The sequence below is a fragment of the Rhineura floridana genome, chromosome 6, assembly GCF_030035675.1.
Source record: "Rhineura floridana isolate rRhiFlo1 chromosome 6, rRhiFlo1.hap2, whole genome shotgun sequence".
NCBI classification, from domain to species: domain Eukaryota; kingdom Metazoa; phylum Chordata; class Lepidosauria; order Squamata; family Rhineuridae; genus Rhineura; species Rhineura floridana.
The window spans coordinates 53,326,342-53,346,278 of NC_084485.1; the positions used below are offsets into that span (position 1 = coordinate 53,326,342).

The window sequence follows — 19,937 nt, forward strand, 5'->3', positions numbered from 1 at the left end:
TATGGTGGTAGTGTTAGTTAGTTTATTTATTTGCGGTCATAGACCCATATTTAAAAAGAGAGAAAATGTGGATTACAGTCAACAACTTATGACAGAGTACAGATGCAATAACACAGCTCTATTTGACTGAGCTTATATATTAACTACAATAAATGGAAAGCACGTTTCTGCTGGGCCACATATACAAACTTGGCGACTTGAATAGTAATTTCTTTATCTAAACCAGCAAAAAGGTAAGCAATCATAGCATCAGAGGATTTATGATGTACATTCGCCATTATAGGATTTAGAAACTTATTACGAATCTGGGAGTATAAGGAACAGGAAAGGAAACAATGGTGAAGGGTTTCAATGGAACCAACCCCGCAAGGACAAATTCGTTGTTCATATGGAATCCCTCTAAACCTTCCTTCAAGAACCGCAGAGTCTGAGGAGTTGAACCTAGCTTTAGAGAATGCTACACGTAGCTTAGGAATTATTAACATATCTAAGTAAGAAGCGATCTTACCAGGTGCAAAATTTAAATTCAAATACAGAGGGGAACATATTTTCAAGGCCATGCTGGTTGAAGTCTGGAAATCGATATCCTTAAGAACATAAGAACATAAGAAGAGCCTGCTGGATCAGGCCAGTGGCCCATCTAGTCCAGCATCCTGTTCTCACAGTGGCCAACCAGGTGCCTGGGGGAAGCCCGCAAGCAGGACCCGAGTGCAAGAACACTCTCCCCTCCTGAGGATTCCGGCAACTGGTTTTCAGAAGCATGCTGCCTCTGACTAGGGTGGCACAGCACAGCCATCACAGCTAGTAGCCATTGATAGCCCTGTCCTCCATGAATTTGTCTAATCTTCTTTTAAAGCCGTCCAAGCTGGTGGCCATTACTGCATCTTGTGGGAGCAAATTCCATAGTTTAACTATGCGCTGAGTAAAGAAGTACTTCCTTTTGTCTGTCCTGAATCTTCCAACATTCAGCTTCTTTGAATGTCCACGAGTTCTAGTATTATGAGAGAGGGAGAAGAACTTTTCTCTATCCACTTTCTCAATGCCATGCATAATTTTATACACTTCTATCATGTCTCCTCTGACCCGCTTTTTCTCTAAACTAAAAAGCCCCAAATGCTGCAACCTTTCCTCGTAAGGGAGTCGCTCCATCCCCTTGACCATTCTGGTTGCCCTCTTCTGAACCTTTTCCAACTCTATAATATCCTTTTTGAGATGAGGCGACCAGAACTGTACACAGTATTCCAAATGCGGCCGCACCATAGATTTATACAACGGCATTATGATATCGGCTGTTTTATTTTCAATATCTTTCCTAATTATCGCTAGCATGGAATTTGCCTTTTTCACAGCTGCCGCACACTGGGTTGACATTTTCATCGCGCTGTCCACTACAACCCCGAGGTCTCTCTCCTGGTCGGTCACCGCCAGTTCAGACCCCATGAGCGTATATGTGAAATTAAGATTTTTTGCTCCAATATGCATAATTTTACACTTGTTTATATTGAATTGCATTTGCCTTGAAACGGGTACGAATTATATTTAGCGCATCACTTGGCGATTGAGTAGATAAATAATCTTTAGAAAGACCCATTCTCAACAATTTTGTTTCCAGTTTTTTATTCCAAGTAGAAGGCCAATTATCATCCCAATATAGGGATAAAAGACCCGGGAAAGTATTGGAGGATATTTTAACCCAATAGTTGACAGTCGTCAACCAAGCCTGGCATTCCAATGATATTAACCCACATTCTAGCCTGAGCGCCGCCGATGGTACACACCTCGGGACACCGAGAAGGCGACGTAACAGGATAGAGAGCCCGGCTTCAACTGAAGGATCCAAGGAGTGGATCCAGATTGGTACTCCATATAAGAGTTGGGGAATAATCTTATTTTTGAATATCTGGATAATCGCTGGCACAAATTGCCCTCCTTTATAATAAAAATATCGAAGCAAGCTCTTTATAGAATTCCTTGCTCTCATTACCGCTGATTTAATATGAGTAGACCAGTTCAAAGAAGAGTGGAAAATAATACCAAGGTATTTATATTGGGCTACCTGAGCAATTTGGTGATCGTTAATTTTCCAAATTGGAGAAATTCTACGTTTAGAGAACACAAGGATTTTGGTTTTATCATAATTTATTGTTAATTGATTCTCTATACAATAGGCCATAAACGCCCTTATCGTACGTTTAAGACCAATCTTTGAGAGTGAAATAAGCGCAGCATCGTCGGCGTATAGCAACAACGGGCAGCACACAGACGCTATCTTAGGATTGTGGAAGTTGGGAGAAAGACAATGTGCGTTCAAATCATTTAAATATAAATTAAAAAGAAGGGGGGGCAAAATACATCCCTGTCTCACCCCTGTAAACGTGGGGATGGAATTTGATAAACCGCCATCCTTCCCACAACATACTCGCAAAGATGTATGTTGATGAAGATGGTATATCAAAAAAAGAAGTCTTTTATTAATAGTGAAATTTAAGAGTTTCGACCAAAGTTTGTCACATGGGATAGAGTCGAATGCAGCTCTTAAATCAATAAAGGCGACGTACAAGCCATTGCCCTTATGTTTATTATACTTGTCCGCAAGATGATGTAAAATAAGGCAGTGATCTAAAGCGGAAAAGCCTTTTCTAAATCCTGCTTGTTCCATGCCAAGTATATTTTGTTCGTCCATCCAGTACTGAAGTTTTACTTTCAGGTAGGAGGCATACAATTTGCCAATAACTGATAAAAGGCTAATAGGACGGTAATTGGAGGGGTCCTCTCTATCCCTTTTTTTAAAGATGGGAATAACTATTGCTTCTTGCCAGGATGGCGGGAAATGCCCCGATTCATTAAACCTAGTAAACAACTTAGCAAGTAAAGGGGTCCACCAATCCTGGAAGTTTTGTAGAAGCTCAGGGGGGATATTATCAAGGCCCGGCGCTTTACCTTTTTTTAAGCCCACTATCATTTCCCTTATTTCAGATTGGGTGACAGGCGTCCATGGCGGGAGGGAAAAGGAATCGGGGAAAGAAAAAGGGGTAAAGTCATTAGAGCATTCATTCTGGTACAGGGACGTGAAATAACATTCCCATAATTGGGGGGAAATGGAACACATAACCGAAGGCAATGGTCTAAAGACAGACGAAATAATAGACCAGAAATTTTTTGAATTTTTAGACCTGGACGCACAGATGAGTTTATTCCACTCCTCTTTGAGTGCTATGGTGGCAGTGGTGAACGGATAGTGTAGCAGCAGCAGGTATCCAAAGGTGACCTAGGGCTGTAGTCTTTAACGTCAGAAAGATACAGGGGGGTTGTGGCTTAAATCAACTTAGACACTTAATAGCAAGCTGTTAAAGAAGTAGACTAAGGCTAAGTCTCAGGGTAGCATTGCTTTACAGTGTGTCAGGCAGTGACGCCTAGTAGTGGGATTGAGAGAGATCCGTGACGGGACCAGACCGGGAAAGGAGGTCTGACATACCACCTCAATGAAATCCTTCTTCCACCTACTTTAAGGCCCTTGCAGAAATGTCTTCACACTTCCATGAAAGAAAACTTGGTGCCTTCACCTTCCTTCAACTCCCCGGTCAAACAAGCCCTTTCAGCTGCTTCACTGCCCAGTTTGCAGATCAGAACTGGAATGGCTCCATGACTCTGGAAAACTATATTTACAGCAGTTTGCAACTTCAAGGACACACCTCCAGTACTATCATGTGGCAGTGCAGATGTGATCACAGGTGGCTTCATATTTCCATCAGGGCCAATGACAATGGAATCCACAAGCCTAGCCCCTGTTGCAGAATAAACACATTGTTTAGAATTGGTACCAAAAGGAAACACATCTCAAAATGCAATATGCAAAGGTCAGTCCTAAAGAATAAGGACATTGCAACATGGAAACAACTGGTTTAATCTAGTTGCACCCTTCCAAGTGTTTGCCATTTTGCTGTGACAAAGGAGGATGCCTGGATGGGCTCCTACTGGGTGGAAGGATGGGATATAAATGGAACGAATGAATGAATGAATGAAATAATGATAAAGATAAATCACCCAGGAATTTGGAGATGCAAATATTTCTTCCAGCTCTCCTTCATGACTTCGCACATCACTCAGGGTACCGTCTCTTGTTACTCTTTATTGTTAGGCCACAACCAACTCATGTTTGGAGCACTCCTGCAGGTCCCAATCCACTTACACAGTACTCTACCAAGTCACACGTGTCTAAAAACATGTGCAAATGTGGTGTGGGGGTGGGGTAACACTAATTGCTGAGAGACAATAGATGTGTCCAGTCATACATCTGAACATGTAATGCTAAAATGTGGGAAAGAGGAGGGAAGAGGCATGCACACAAGCTTCTCCCCAAACAGCCCCATGCATGTTGGCTCTAACTTGTCCATGTTGAGTGGGAAAGGTCTCCAGAGGCCAATCACGGCACTTTCACGACAAAAAACTGGGAGAATTTTAGGCTCATTCCTACCAATTCCCAGATCTTAGAAACCTATCAGCACCTCCTATTTTACAAGCCATGGGGGGTGCTGTTTGCTGAATTTTGCTTTAGTATTCCCTCTACCCTTTTACAACACCACAGAAAAGCACAATTCTTTTTAATGTCTAAGCTCAGAAACAACATGTCAGACCCACTTAAACATATACCTAAACCATAAACATTTCAAGACAGGGCTGAATGGATAATTATTGTTATCCTTATTACAAACTACATAGTTTGTATGATCACTAGGCTTCATGCTAGTCTGAATACTGGATAGCCTTACCCCTCATGTGACATATTACACCTGTGCAAAATAAATTGTGCTATTATGTACACGTTTATTTTATACCTGGAGTGTCAGGTGGACAGCTGTAAATTCCACTGACATCTGTGAGAAACACAACACGTCTAGGAGAGAAATTCTTAGCAAGAACCTGCAGGAGGAAAAATTGAACATGACCATGTAAATCTGCCTTATACTAATTCAGACCATTGTTCCATCTAGCTCAGTTACATTCAATTCTGACTGACAGCACCCCTCCAGGAAATCTTTATTAGCTCTGAGATGTCAGAGAGGAAACCTAGGACCTTCTACATTCAAAGCTACCACTGCAATAGTTCCTCTCTAATTGTACAACTTAAAATTAGCGGGCCACATCTTGCATTAATCTCATATCTGAGAATGCAGGAAAAAATATTATGAAAACAACTACATATTTGTCTTCTTCATAGATAGAAAATCACAGCAGAGAAACCTCTCTGCAGCTTAGGCAATGACTTCTTGAAGGTATTGGAGCACGCTGGCATTCGTATGAAAGATATACACATTTTGTTACAGGAGTGACATACAAAAAGGCATACATCTTTAAAATTAGGGGGGAAGTAAAATAATCACTTGAGAAATGCTTGTTTAATGAAAACAAAGAGTCTTATGGCACCTTAAAGATTAGCATATTTATTACGGCATAAGATTTTGTAGACTAAAGTCTGCCTCACAGATGCAGCTAATGAAGCAGTCTGTAGTTCATGAAAGCTTATGCCATAATAAATGTGGGACAGAGCAATCCAACTCAGGGGAAGCCAGCAAAAGTGGAGCTGGCACAAGAGGAGCCAGCGGGAAGGTCCAAGGCATCCAATTGCTATTCAGGAGCTGGTGGGCCAGCTGAATGCTGTGTGCAGGGACCGGAAAGTGAAAGCCAATTCTCACAAATACCCCTACAGCGGAGTAAGCGCTCTCCAATTACTTCCATTGCAATTATTTTCTTAGACCAACCTTTTTCCTGGTGTAACTGTGGCTTGGATTGGGACCTGAAGGAGTGCTCCAAACATGAGTTGGATGTGGCCTAATTCCCCCCCGGCCCCTCCTCTGATACGCCCCCAGAACGCCTTCCAATGGTTTCTACCAGCTCCCATTCTGCAAGTCTGGCTTCCCCAGCTGACCCCCAGCTGAATTGGTTGGGTCCTGGCTCCGCCACAGCTGAACAGGGATAAGGAACTTCTACTGGCATAGCCTGGCATAGTTGGGACCCAGCCAGCTCAGCCAGAGGTCCACCATATCCAACTCCCCTCAGCCCGGTGGAAGTAGTAGTTGAATTGCACCCTTAGTCTTTATGGTGCCACAAGACTCTTGGATGCTTTTGCTGCAAGAGACAATCACAGATACCTCTCTGGAACTTCTTAACTGATTATTGTTTTTCTTATGAGCCATACAGCCATACAACTTGAAATCATCTCTTTATCTCCTTGGCTGCTTCCCATGTTGATGCACATTTGGTCCACTTAAGAGTCAAGGATACACATTATAACTGGATTGTCAAGGTATCCTCAACCTCAGTTTAGTAACCTTTAATAAAAATGCTCATTCTGAACTACCCATAAGGCACATTTGCAGCTTATACATTCAAAAGCTATTAAAGGTCAATCTTAGAAATACATATTTATTGGAAGAACTGGCGTGAAAGGAAATCAAGACATTCTTCATTAGATCCATAAAAATGCATCTGCAAGATGCTTGGAACACAGTAGAATTGAGCTCACATCAAGTGGAGAGTAGAAGAAGGCTGCCAGCATGGATGGGCAAATATGTCAATGTCAGTTTCTTTCATTTTCTCATTTTCCCAATCTTGTTCCATTTTCCACATTTTCACATTTCCATTTTTTTTAAAAAAGTCCTCATAAAAATCCATCAGCATTTTAATGCAAATTTCTCCTAATATGCATGTTAATATGCAATTTTGCCTATTATACACATTTTTGCAAAGCAATTTCCCCAAATATAATGCAATTTTTGTATGTTATTTTTGCAAATGTATTTTTTTGCACGTTACCCTAGTTTATACATATCTGTACACATTGCTTGGCCAGAGAACTGCATTGCAAAATTTGGAGAAGTGTGAATTTTGAAGGATGGCCATGTTTCGGTTTGCACATTGTTTCTGAAAATGTAGATTAGATAAGTTTGCCTTTAAATACAAAACGAATTGAATTTCTCCCCCATCCCTAGCTGTCAGTGAAACTACCTGTCAACAGATAGGAATGACCTTGAGGAAAGATTTCTGACCTCTGACCCTTTTGAGACCCTCATTAAAGGGATTGCTGCTTGTCTTTGCATATTAGCCATCTAAGCCACTGCAGGCCTTAGATATAAAATATTTGTTTATAAAATACAATGTATTCGAAGCAATATTTTGAAGAACTATGATCTGCCTAAGAGTAAAAGTACATATGAAGTAGGAAAGGTTGTGGTTAGGTGAGAGCAGCAGAATGTTACAAAGGAATGTTATGAAGCCAGAAACAATTCTTGAGCTGTTTGTAAACTGTTTGTGAATCTTGAATGTAGTTGTGAACATCATAGGTACTTTCCTCTTTTTGACACATGGATAGGCAAGGCCGAAACGTGCTAAGTGACCACCCTAGGTGGAAGTGCATGGTTATTTGGATTGGTAAAGGTGTCTTTTGATTATTAATGTATGCATGATGTATAATCACTTTATAAATCTATTAACTGCCTGGTTTCCTTTAGAGTTACTTCTACGGAACTTCTCTCCCAACAGCGCTGTTGGTATATCTATTTCTCAATAAACTCTGGAGCACAATAAAACTGACTGGGAAATTTTTCCTTCCACAACCTATTAAGGCTTTTACACACAGTGCTATTTATTGGTATGCATGAATATGAACTCATCTCTACCTCAATGATTTTATCTCCAGATAAGATACAACAATGCTGTTCCAAGTCCAGAGCACAATCACCATGTAAAACTGGAACATAACCTGAGTCTAAAACATCCTTTACTATATCAGTACCAGCCTGGATGACATTCTTGCTTGCTGTTTTCCAAGTTCCAAAAGGCTATATGAGAAAGATAACAAAGAGAAGAAATCCTGTTTGTATTGGTCATTCAAGTTGGTAATTTTTAAAACATCAATTAGGATGTGCCCATCAAATCCAAGTTGGACATGGAGCTCAGTCCTCTGTGCTCGATTGTCTAAAAGATTGTTCCTAGCTATCAGCACTTGAGTTGCCAATCAAAATGTGATATAATGAGTACATTAATTACACTGAACAATAAGAAGCCTGTCATCAAACTGTTATAAATGTAATTTAAAAAGTCATTCACAAGGGCAAAACTGAACTAGTTACTATTTATGAATTAAGGAGTATGAAAACTTGCAAATTAAGGCTACAAGTAAGCTACTTCAGGTGATATCCAATGATATCCATACGTTTGTGCAATCTGCTTATGCAACATGATTTCCACTTCTCCCAAGCCCCCCCAAATTTGCTCCAGAGATCCCTAGCTGCAGACAGAAGGAAAGGGTAGAGAAACCCCACGGGATCTCACACTTAGCTTTTGGGGCTGTTTAGATTCTGATGTGTTACCATAATGGTAAATGAAAATATTACAAAAGCAGTTGCCTAGGCATGGGTATCTCAAAAGGCAACTTATACAGAGATGTTAGTAATATGAAAATATCTTTAAAATTAGTAAGTTAAAAGAAAGATGATTAAATTAATTCAAGTTCCTTAACAGGTTGAAAATCCAGTAACAGGACTTTTCAATAGTTGATTCCACTAGATCTGAGACCTGTATCTGACCATGAAAACTCCTCAGTTCCTAAGTTCTAGGACAACTCCCCAATTCCTCCCCTCCACTCAAATATCCTTGCCATAGGTTATCTCCAACTAAGACCTACTCAGAGTAGAGCCACTGGTATTCATGAAATGAAGTTAGTCATGTTCATTAATTTCAATGGGTCTACAGATTAGCACTGGATACAACCTAATTTTTATTTTATTTATTTATTATTTGATTTATATCCCACCCTTCCTCCCAGCGGGAGCCCAGGGCAGCAAAAATAAATGCTAAAAACACTTTAAAATATCATAAAAAGACATTAAAATACATTAAAACAGAATGTCAAAAACATTTTTTAAAAAGCTTTAAAAACATCTTTTAAAAAAGGGTTACAAACATATTATTAAAGAAAACATATTAAAAGCAATTCTAACATAGACGCAGACTGGGATAGGTCTCAACTTAAAAGACTTTTTGAAAAAAAATTCTTCTTAAAACACAGGGGGACAACCTGAAGCCCCCAACCTCATTTTATGTGACCTCTGGATCCTGCTTAATCAGAGTTCCTTCCTTCCTGATCATTTCCTCTTTATTTTTCCTGGCTTTTAGAAGTGTTTTCTCCCAATCTTTATATAACAATTGGAAGGGCAGTATTTTATTTGATAAAAATAAATTGATGTTTGTTTGTTACTTTGGGGGGGGTGTATGGCCTGCAGGAGGGAGAGCATTGTCCAGCCATTTGAGATCAAATTGGTATGCTTTTGCTGTGGGTGGCAAACTGAAGTCAGAAAGGAATTACTTTTGCTTGCTTTTCAGAATAGTAGCTGTTTGGGTCTGTTGTACTAAAAAAATATTCTCTGTACAGTATCCTTATTCAAGAGTAACCTCAATCAAATCCCGCAGAGTAGGTCTGCATAGGAGTGGGAATTCTAATGAGAAATAGCTATAGTGAAAACTAAAGCAGGCAGTCTTTTTTCCAGATTAATTAAGCAATGCAAAACACTTCTGTCTCTGGCTCCAACTGGCATGCACCTCTCTGAGAGGTTACCCTCAGATAATGCAACCCCCGACAGAAGAATGTTGCCCACCTTTGCCCTAGAAAGACATCATAACCTAACAAGAAGAGAAAGGAAAAACCCGGTGCCCTTACCGAAATGCCCACTGCTGGAATTCCACAGGTTACCAATTGATTCGTCACCAGATGGTTCAGCTGTGAGAAGCAAAAGAGTGACTTTGAAACCCCAAAAGCTTCCCCATCTCAGTTTCTTGTATTCAATTTACAGTACAGGTTCAGTAACAGTATTCTTGGATGACAAAGGCTGGGAATGGGAGGTGGTGGTGGGAAGTGAAAAAGCAAGAAGATCAATAATGTGTATTTCTTAGAACTGTTTCAGATATTTCATGGAACGTGGGGAAGCACCAGATTGCCTTACTTCGTATGCAGCATTGTTCTTAAACTGTTCTCACACCTGGACACTCAAGAGACCATACTAATACCCAAGAGTAGAGCCTATGAATATCATGATGTTTGAAGCTGAACTGGCCTTAATTTAGCCTAAGGGCATTTTGGGGCTCAAAGGGCAGGACATACTTTTTCCAATTGTAACACGAGGCAAAAACGGTTGCTCTCCTGCACTTTAAAGTAAATAGGCACACACTCACAATGCATTGGGGTGGTTTTCGATCTAGTCTTCTGAGCTAGAGAGAGAAGCAACAGCATCACTCTGGTTCTATGCCAAGTCCATGGGCCATCGTGCTCCTGTCCAAAGTGGCACCAACCACCACTGTCAGGGTCAAAAGCAGGACCCGTGCTTCAGCTTGGCCACCCATGTGAAAGGATCTATGGTCTCTCAGATTGGCAGGAAGACATGGGAATTGCAAAAAAACCCAACCCATGACAGATGTTTGAATGACGATTGGCCAAAAGTTTCAAATTATTAAAGTTTTACAAAGTGCACGTGCAACCTTTAGACGCGAGTCTGTACAAACACCACCATTCCGAGGGTTCTCATATAGCACATTTCATTTGAGTGTTTCAGTTTCACAAATATTCTTGGGTCATGGTGTGATAAACAATTGAGTAATCAGGAGGCAGCAGTACAAGCTCAGGATTGATCACAAGCTGAAGAAGAGCCAGCAGCATGATGCAGTTACAAAAGAGGCTTATTTCTTAATTTTAAAAAATTATATCCTGCTTTTCATCATATAGATCTCAAAGCACCTTGCAATAGTAAAAACATGCAATGTACAAACATTAAAACATAAGTCAAACCACAACAAAACTCAGATTTTTAAAAAATGAACATAAATATAATTGAAAAATTAATACATGCACACAGCAGAGAAAATCCATGGTGCTAAGGCCTCCTGAAATAAATGGTTTTCACCAGGTGCCTGAAGGGAGCCAGTGTGGCGTAGTGGTTAGAGTGTTGGACTATGACCTGGGAGACCTGGGTTCGGATCCCCACATAGCCATGAAGCTCACTGGGTGACCTTGGGCGAGTCACTACCTCTCAGTCTCAGAGGAAGGCAATGGTAAACCACCTCTGAATACGCTTACTATGAAAACCCTATTCAGAGGGTCGCCACATGTCAGAATTGACTTGAAGGCAGTCCATTTCCATTTCCATGTGCCTGAAACTCAGCAGGGACAGTACCTGTCTGGCTTCTAGTGGGAGGCAGTTCCACAGACCTGGGCCCACAACACTGAAAGCACGACTTGTTGTTGACATATGTCATGCTTCTGGTCTATGGAGAACCATTAATAGTGATCAACTAGGGACATCTGGGGTAAGGTGGTCAATGAGGAATCCTGGGCTAAAGTTAATGAGATTTTAAACTCATTAACAGAAGCACTGTTTCCAAGTCAAGGGGAGCAGTAGTTCTCCTTAATTCTGCACTATTCAGATCTCATGTGGAGTACTCTGTCCAAGCTCTGGGTGCTGCACTTTAAGAAGGATAGAGACAATGAGGAAAAGTTGAAGGAACTGGGTATGTTTAACCTGGAGAAAAGAAGACTGAGGTGGGTGGGTGGTAGCAGTTTCCAATGTCAGAAGAGCTGTCACATAAAAGAAGGCAAAACATTGGGGTTTTTTTGTCTCAGAAGGCAGGCCTAGAACTAATGGTCTCAGGGAGGAGGTAGATTTAATGAAACATTAAGAAAAAATTCCTGATGATAACAATGGGGCCAATTTGTCAATGGAACCAATTACTGGGGGGAGGGTGTCTCTCTCTAGTTGGATGTCTTCAAAGCAAAGGCTCGACAGCCATCCGTCTGGATGCTCTAGCTCTGAGTCTTCTGCATCAGCCAGGGGATTATTATTAATTAATTAATTAATTAATTTGTATCCTGCCCTTCCTCCCAGCAGGAGCCCAGGGCGGCAAACAAGGCACTAAAAACACTTTAAAACATCATAAAAACAATCTTAAAATACATTAAGACAAAACAGCGTTAAAAACATTTTAAAAACATTATTAAAAAACATATTGATGACCTACAATGCCCCCTCCAAGTCTATGATTCTATGTGGTCAGGTGGGCTCTGAAATCTGCACACACCCCACTTCCCTACATAGGAAAACAATGGCATGGTCCTTTTTTCTGAATCTCAGTTCCATCACAATGAGAAGCCCTTCATTACATCATCTGTCAAAGAAATCCTTTGTAAAAAAACCCCACAAAACCCCACACCCCACATGTCACTCACAGGTGTCAAGAATAAAAGCTTGTTCTGTAGCCCTTCTTTGAAATTAAATAGACCTCAAGGTGGCTTAATGATCTCTGATATCCTGCACAGATGCTAAGCCAATTTGAGGCTCGGATGGATGAGGCTTCAACCCTGCTCTTTAATGCCAGCTTGAATGTAATGTAACCGTTTATGATATGGGAGGAGCCATGCCAGGTACAGGCATTAGATCTCCCTGGAGGCACCATGTGTTTGTTTGAGGCTGGACAGTGAGCTATTGCTCCAGGCTGCAGATGCCTTGGACTCCAGTAAAGATAGCATCATTGCTATGGGATGATGCAATCGTTCCCAAGGAAATTATCAGTCAGCACAATTCTTCTTGCTCATTGGACTTCTGCAATTCAAAAACAACAACATCAAAGCTCTGCATGGAAGCAGGATTTCTGGAATCTGACAAATTGTAATGTCCCTTCTCCATTATCTCTGAGGAAAGGGGACAAATGATTTCGAAGCAGGGATGGGGAAATCTATCAATTTCAGTTTTGTTCAGTTTCTCATTTTTCCAGTCTTAAGTTCATTTCTCCACATTGTGATTTATTTGTTTTTTTAAATAAGTCCTCCTGAACATTCATTTGCTTTTTAGTGCAAATTTCTTATATATATATTTTTGTATATAATTTTGCCTAATATACACATTTTTGCAAAGCAATTTCCCTAATATAATACACTTTTCATATGCATTTATATGCACATTTTATCCTAAACTACACATTTTAAAGCATTTTTATGGTTGGAGAATTACTTTGCAAAATTTGTAGAAGTGCAGATTTTGAAGGATGGCCTTGTTGTGGTTCATGTCTTGTTTTGGAAAGTGCAAATTAGGTAGGTTTGACTTTAAATATGAGCTGAATCAAATTTCTTCTCTGCTCCCCCATATTTGCATGTATCTTTGATCTTTGTAACTCCTGGAGAGTAAGCTGCACAATGCTACCATTTGTTAGAAATCAAACCATAAATAATAAATCATGGCACCTTACTGAGCACTAATCCTGATTTGCTTGTACAAAGCTTAAATGGAGATTAGATTGTATCTGGTTTTTAGTGAGCGTTATTTCGGATTTGTTTGCAGGGTGAAGTGGGGTGTTATACGACAATGAGCATTCATCTTGATTTGTTCATGGGGTGTTTATACATCTTCCTGTTAGCCATTTGTTTGTTGCACTCTTTTCACTGTATTTCCCCATTACTTTCCAAAACACAAAAAGTCCAATTCAGGTGTATATCACAACTTTGAAAAAGGATGTATTGCCCTTCAGTGAGAGAACCCTTTAATCCACTTTTAACTCTGCAAACCTAACGTTCTGCTATGCCCTTGAATCCTGCAAAATAGAGACAGTTCAGAAGACAGAAACACTGGAAGTAATGGCCCTACACAACAAAAGTATAACAGAGTAGGGATTGGCTTTGAATAGGAGGCTTGCTTGAACTTGCAATGCACAGGGTGTAAAAGCTGATCTCAATTTATCCCAGGAGGGAAACCAGTAAATCAACTTTGCAGTAAAGGCAACTTTTTGGTTTTCTATCTCTCAGCTAAGTACACTTTGATCCAGAGAGCACTGTCATTAATGCAACAGTGACAGAACAGGTAGATTTCTTCCTCTCTCTCTTTTTTTTTTAAAAAAAATTATTATTATTATTATTATTATTATTATTATTATTATTATTTATTACATTTATATACCACCCCATAGCCAAAGTTCTCTGGGCGGTTTTGTTCCTTGTAAGTGGGATTGATAGAAAGGCTGGGGAGAAAGGCAGCAAGAGCTATTTATCTCTGCAAACAATCTTGAATGAGAGAATCTGTTGTGCTTTAAAATAACTAGCAATCAGCCATGTGCTCAGAATGTTGAGACATACTCCTAGTAGCACATTTGACAGCAACTGATTTCATTCTGTTTGCGAAATCATATCTCATTTAACAACTTGCCTACCACATGATCTTGTCTCATCTATTTGCCTCACATCTGGGCCCAAGCAGGAGCTGAGGCACAGCATAGGGTTGGACAGGCGATTTGAGAAAATTTACAAGGCTACTGAATGAAGTTGTTGGATATTGGCTTCAGAGTACCTTGGTAACAGAAACCCTGGTCAAACACAGTCCACGTCTCAAATTGTCATTTGCAACTGATCTTGCTGATGTACCTGAGGCAACATCATGTTCCTTTGCTTGGAAATGACCAAAGGAGCTGAAATGAAGAAAAAAATGAAAAAAATTGGTTATACTGCAGAAAGATGCTGTCTCTCTTCACCTATGAGGCTACTGAAGATAAACTTGTAAGCTGTTCCTCTGAGACATTCAGAGTGTGTAAAGGTCTTGCCCCACAAGGGAAGAAATTGAAATTAATGAAGGGCATGCTCACACTTGTTTATGACAACTCTCTGTTGATCTGAGGCATCTGGAATGTCTTCCTGCTTTGTCAGAACTGTAATGTGTAGCTGAACTGTGGGCCATTCCTCATAGCCACTGCCACACTAGCCATCCATGTGCAGGAATGGGATTAAGTTTCTTGAATACTACAGCAAACCCTCAAAAGACACCTAGAGGGTGGTCCAAAAGCGTAATCATGTACCATGCAGCCTCTGTGCAAGCAACCAGCTACAGGCAAGGAGAAGACATGCAAAACATTTGAAGTCTTGTGTCCAAAGGATGTATGGATTGGCTCTTAATCTTATGCACTGGGCATGATGATGCTTTATCACAGTTCTACAAGCAGACATCAAAGTACAACAATGTAGACAAATTTCAATGATAGAAAAAGAAAGGCACAACAAAGAGACCCCCCTTTTGTGTCTTTTTTACTTTCCTTCTCCACTTCTAGGGTCCACAACACCAGCTCTGTAGACAACCTACTGAGTACCAACTGACTGAGTCACTGTCTGTAATGCAGCCGAAGCTCTGCTCACAGCCGGAGTTCGATTTCAACGGAAGGAGGAAGTCAAATCTCTGGTAAAAGGGGTCAAGGTCCACTCAGCCTTCCATCCATCCGTGGTCGGTAAAATGAGTACCCGGCATATGCTGAGGGGTAAAGAAAGGCCAGGGAAGGAACTGGCAATCCCACCCCATATATAAGGTCTGCCTAGCAAACCGCAAGATGTCACCCTAAGAGTCGGAAACGACTCGCACTATAAGTGCGGGGACACCTTTACCTTTAATTAGGGATGGGGTTTGCTGCCTAGTTCCGATCCGCTTGCATTCCAATAGTCCATCGTTCGATCCTGATCCACCCTTTTTTTGTTCCCACTTGCTTTGGCACTTGCCAATACGATCCTCTGTGGGGTTTGGGGTTTTCTTTCATTGTAATGTAAATGCCTATGTAAATTATCATGGTGTTCCATCTGGTTTATTTCTTCCTATTTATCACACCTACACACTGTTACAAATGCATCAACTGTTGGAAGTGGGGCAAGAGCAACTCGTTTTGTTCTTTTTGTTTGTGCTCCAGAAGGGAGATGGAGCTAGGGTCCTCCAGATGGATAGGCTTGTTTACCTTTACCTGTGATGCTCTGACTGACTTCCTTCTGTCACTAGACTGTTACGTCTTTAGGGAAGCTTACCTGCCCCTCCTCCTTCCGCCCTTTCCTCCTCTTCCTTCTCTGACTGTCCAGGAGAGAGGAGACATTCCTTTGACTCTGCCCTCTCCTAGCATGGTGCTAACTCCTGCACCTGGGTGTTATGCCTCCAACTTAGTTAGTTAGTTAGACCTAGGTTTGCCTTTCTATCTACTATGTATTTCTATAAATAAAGTAGCTTTTCTTATTTTACTAAGTCTCCAGTCTCAGCGATGCTGATGCAGAGTAAAAGCCTGCTTTCTTAGGTAATCGCACGCACACGGTGGCACACTCGCATTTCAACATCTGCTGTTTCTCTGCTGCTGTGGTGTTGCTTTAAACAAAATTAAGCACACAAATTACACACAGCCAACATCAACTTAGAGGAAATTACGATGATAATTACATAAAATCAGGAAAAAAATTCGGGGGGAAATCTGTGCTGATTACAGCTGCAGCCTGCCACAAAAAATCTGTGCTAATTATAGCCGCAGCCTGCCACAAGAAATCAGTGCCGGTTCATAAATATAGTGGACCGTCGAATTCAGTCGGAATCTGGCATTAAGTCCGATTTAGCAGATATTCTCCCCCATCTCTACTGATAATAGCGCTCTGTATTTCCTACACTGTTTTCACATTCACAGTTAAAACTCAGGGCTAAATTAGACATGATGCCCAATACCTGTGGAGTTTCTCTGACTAGGCTTTTGTTTTTGCATTTACTGCAGCCTTGGCAGAGGGCAGGAGGGTGGCCCTTCAACTGACGGCAGCAGTGATGGAGGAGGTGGTGATGTGTGTGTGTGGACATGCTTAACCCTTTCCCTTTTAGCTGTTTTTTTCCTTATTAATATCCACCAGCAGCTGCTGCTAATTTGCCCACTAAGGTAAGGATATACTGGGTACAGGTATCTTTTTCCTTGTGGGAGTTTCTGTGGGATGATTTTTAGCTCACAAGGCTCTAAGTGAATTTGGAGTTTCTGCTGCCCCCCCCCAAAATGGCTGCAGTAGGTCTGTCATGTCACATAGGGCAGTTTAGCCCTCAGAATGAATGAATATCTAAACACTTGACCTATATATAATCTACATTACATGGAATGTGTAGTTAGAGGGTATAGAAACTAATACACAAAATTAGGGAGAGATGTGGGCTTGCAAGCAGACAGAACAGACACAAACCTTGCCACTATACATTGACAACCTCTCTTCATTTCACCAGAGTTTGTGTGAGGCTCCCATATATCCTGCTGTATTGAAATCAGGTAGCACAACAAGAATTATCAGAGAATTAATCTTTGTACTTCCAGTATCTCAAAGATAAATCCGAAAGGACAAGGCTTGGGACTTCTCCAAATGACTTGTTTATTCAACATTCATCCTGATATGGTTGAACAAAGCTTAAACAGAGGCTAGAGTATATCTGGTCTTTATTGGGCATTTGTTCTGATTTGTTTGCAGGGTGATTATATGATAACAAGTATTTATCCTGCATTCAACCTAACTTGCTTGTGGGGTACTTGCATTAGCCATTCATGCATTGCACAGTTTTTATTGCATTTTCCCATCACCACAAAACCCACAAAAAGTCACTCTTTTCTAAAGTGGATTTCTTGTGTTAGGGCAACAGAGACCTTCAAGCCACTTTCATTGCACAAACTTAATATTCTGGTATGTTCTTTAATCCCTCCTGCAAAATAGTTACAGAAGGCACCCTCTGTGGCATACTACCGTTATCACATTGCTCCTCTGCCTGGTATATAGGTAAACATTTTTTTCTGAACTGGAAGGTAACCATGTCTAATGTCTGATCTACATATCCAGCATAATGAGGTAGTAGAATGCTGAGGTGGAAGAATGGAATGTACCATTTCAGACTGCAGGCGAATTCAGATCGCCCCACCGTTAATGAACTAGCACAGCAACAAGGAAAATGGGCTAGTATATCTCTCCCTGCTGTGCTAGTATTTTATTTACATGGATTTTTTAAAAATAAAATGTGGGGAGGTATTAAAAAAAACCCCTCCTCTTGCATCCTAAAGTAGTCCAGTCTACACCTCAGCATAGTGGTAAATTGAATGTTCCGTCAGTGCAAGGATTTTTGCACAATGGAATGTTCTCCCCCTCTTATTTTTCTCCGTAGGTATCAGCTGAGGTTCTTGGAAAAGTCACATTCAGGCAACACAATATAACATTGCCTTTCATTTCATATTCCTTGTCTGCTTTTGTTTTCCAAAGAAAAGAAAAATAAACAAGTGAAGTCTTATCTCCTGCAATTGTCAAATAAAATAAAATATAGATGCAGCATTCCTTAAGCAAATGTTTCTGGCATTTTATGGGTGGAAGACAGAAAAAAATGCAACAGTAACAGAAAATTATCGCAACATTGGGAGTTGGGACTCTTCCTTCAGGAAATATTTTATTGTAATCTAGCCTAATCCTGACTGGAGGAGGGTCAGAATCTGTTCCCATGTGTGAATAGAAAGAAACACTTTCCTTACTACTGTGGTCTGAGAACCTTAGACTTCAGGTTGCCAGGAAACAGCAACTGGCAAATAAATAGTGCAAATGGATCTCACAGCCATATAGATGTTATGTAGCGTAGAAATTATGAAGGGACAGGTACTCAAAACACAAATGATTGGTATGGCAGGGTGGAAAATACAGATGGCTTCAGATCCTCCGTGGCACAGAATGGTAAGCGGCAGTAACGCAGCCGAAGCTCTGCTCATGGCCAGAGGTCGATTCCAACGGAAGGAGGAAGTCGAATCTCTGGTAAAAGGGGTCAAGGTCCACTCAGCCTTCCATCCATCCGTGGTCGGTAAAATGAGTACCTGGCATATGCTGGGGGGTAAAGAAAGGCCGGGGAAGGAACTGGCAATCCCACCCCATATATACAGTCTGCCTTGTAAACATCACAAGACGTCACCCTAAGTGTCGGAAACAACTCGTATAAGTGCGGGGACACCTTTACCTTTTCAGTAAATGTACTGAGGCTGAGGTGGATTCTTAGATGGCATAGGCAAGGAGGTGTAAATAGGCCAAGAGGTATAAACCAACCTATTAGAAAGACAGAAGAGGAGAACAATGTTGGTCTCCTTTTGTTGTCCACTGTCAACTGGTGCAAATCCAAGCCTTTCAAGTGAAGATAATGGCAGGCAAACAGTTTTCCATCTAGGGCATTAATGAAGCCCAGCAGGCTCCTGTCAATCTCTTTTATTGGTAGATCAGGTATCTCCAGATTGTTCAAAGGGCTGCCTGTGTAATGTTTATCTTCATGACAGTGAATGGACAATCTCTCGTTGCCTTAGGCCAGCCATGTGCTTTTTAGATTCATTCAGCATATTTTTTTCTAGACATATCTCACTTTACATTCTGCATCTTTGAACCTCTCTCTTGTCATCTAGCAACCTGCATCTAGATCCAACCTGCACATAGTTCCTTACCCACAACAGGGCTTTGGGCTTATGTTTCATGAACAGCAGTCCTCACACTATGCCATGTGTCAAACTGCTTTTGAAACTGAGGAGACTGCCAAAGCTATGGGCATACCTAGCCTAGAAGTCAAACCCCAGCCAAATCATTACCGTTACCCCGGTGAAATTCTACTATATTAATGGAGCTTTCTCATCTTGCTGACCTATCTCTGGTGGGAATGTGCTAAGGTTAAGCCCTTTGGGGAGAGTGATATAATCAATGACACTGTTTGGCAGTCATTGCACCCTGATCCAGCCTTGGCATTATTAACTGTTTTTAGGGAGGGGATAACAAAAAAAACCTTATTCATAAAGTCCTGGTTGAACAGTTATTTGCCGTGGCTCATACAGAGATTGTCTACTTCTGGAAATCTGAGGAGGACTTCTCTATGAAAGGATGGCATGATAGGGTGTGGTGGGTGGTGCTGGCAGATAAACTAACTTGTTGGCTAGAGGATACAAGAGGAGACATTTTCTGAATATGGTTTCCTTTTCCTGCATATGTTAATGGCAATGGCAATGTGCCATAGCCCATGGCACTTCAGATGTCTTTTTGCTTGCAGTTGTTCATAAGGTAAATTACTGTTAGTGTTGTGCTGGTATTGGCT

The 19,937-nt window shown here is 40.9% G+C and overlaps 1 protein-coding gene across 3 annotated transcripts in view; it reads right to left on the bottom strand.

Annotated features, from left to right (window-relative positions):
* Window positions 1-19,937, bottom strand: part of LOC133387331 (uncharacterized) — a 57,486-nt gene continuing 37,549 nt past the window's right edge. For all 3 annotated transcript variants that reach the window (XM_061631892.1, XM_061631894.1, XM_061631893.1), the window contains exons 2-6: window positions 14,379-14,496; window positions 9,716-9,775; window positions 7,677-7,838; window positions 4,836-4,920; window positions 1-3,785 (exon numbers count right to left, since the gene is read on the bottom strand). In XM_061631892.1, coding sequence (XP_061487876.1) covers window positions 3,529-3,785; window positions 4,836-4,920; window positions 7,677-7,838; window positions 9,716-9,775; window positions 14,379-14,496 — 682 coding nt within the window. In that variant the 3' untranslated portion in view covers window positions 1-3,528. The remainder of the gene's footprint in view (window positions 3,786-4,835; window positions 4,921-7,676; window positions 7,839-9,715; window positions 9,776-14,378; window positions 14,497-19,937) is intronic.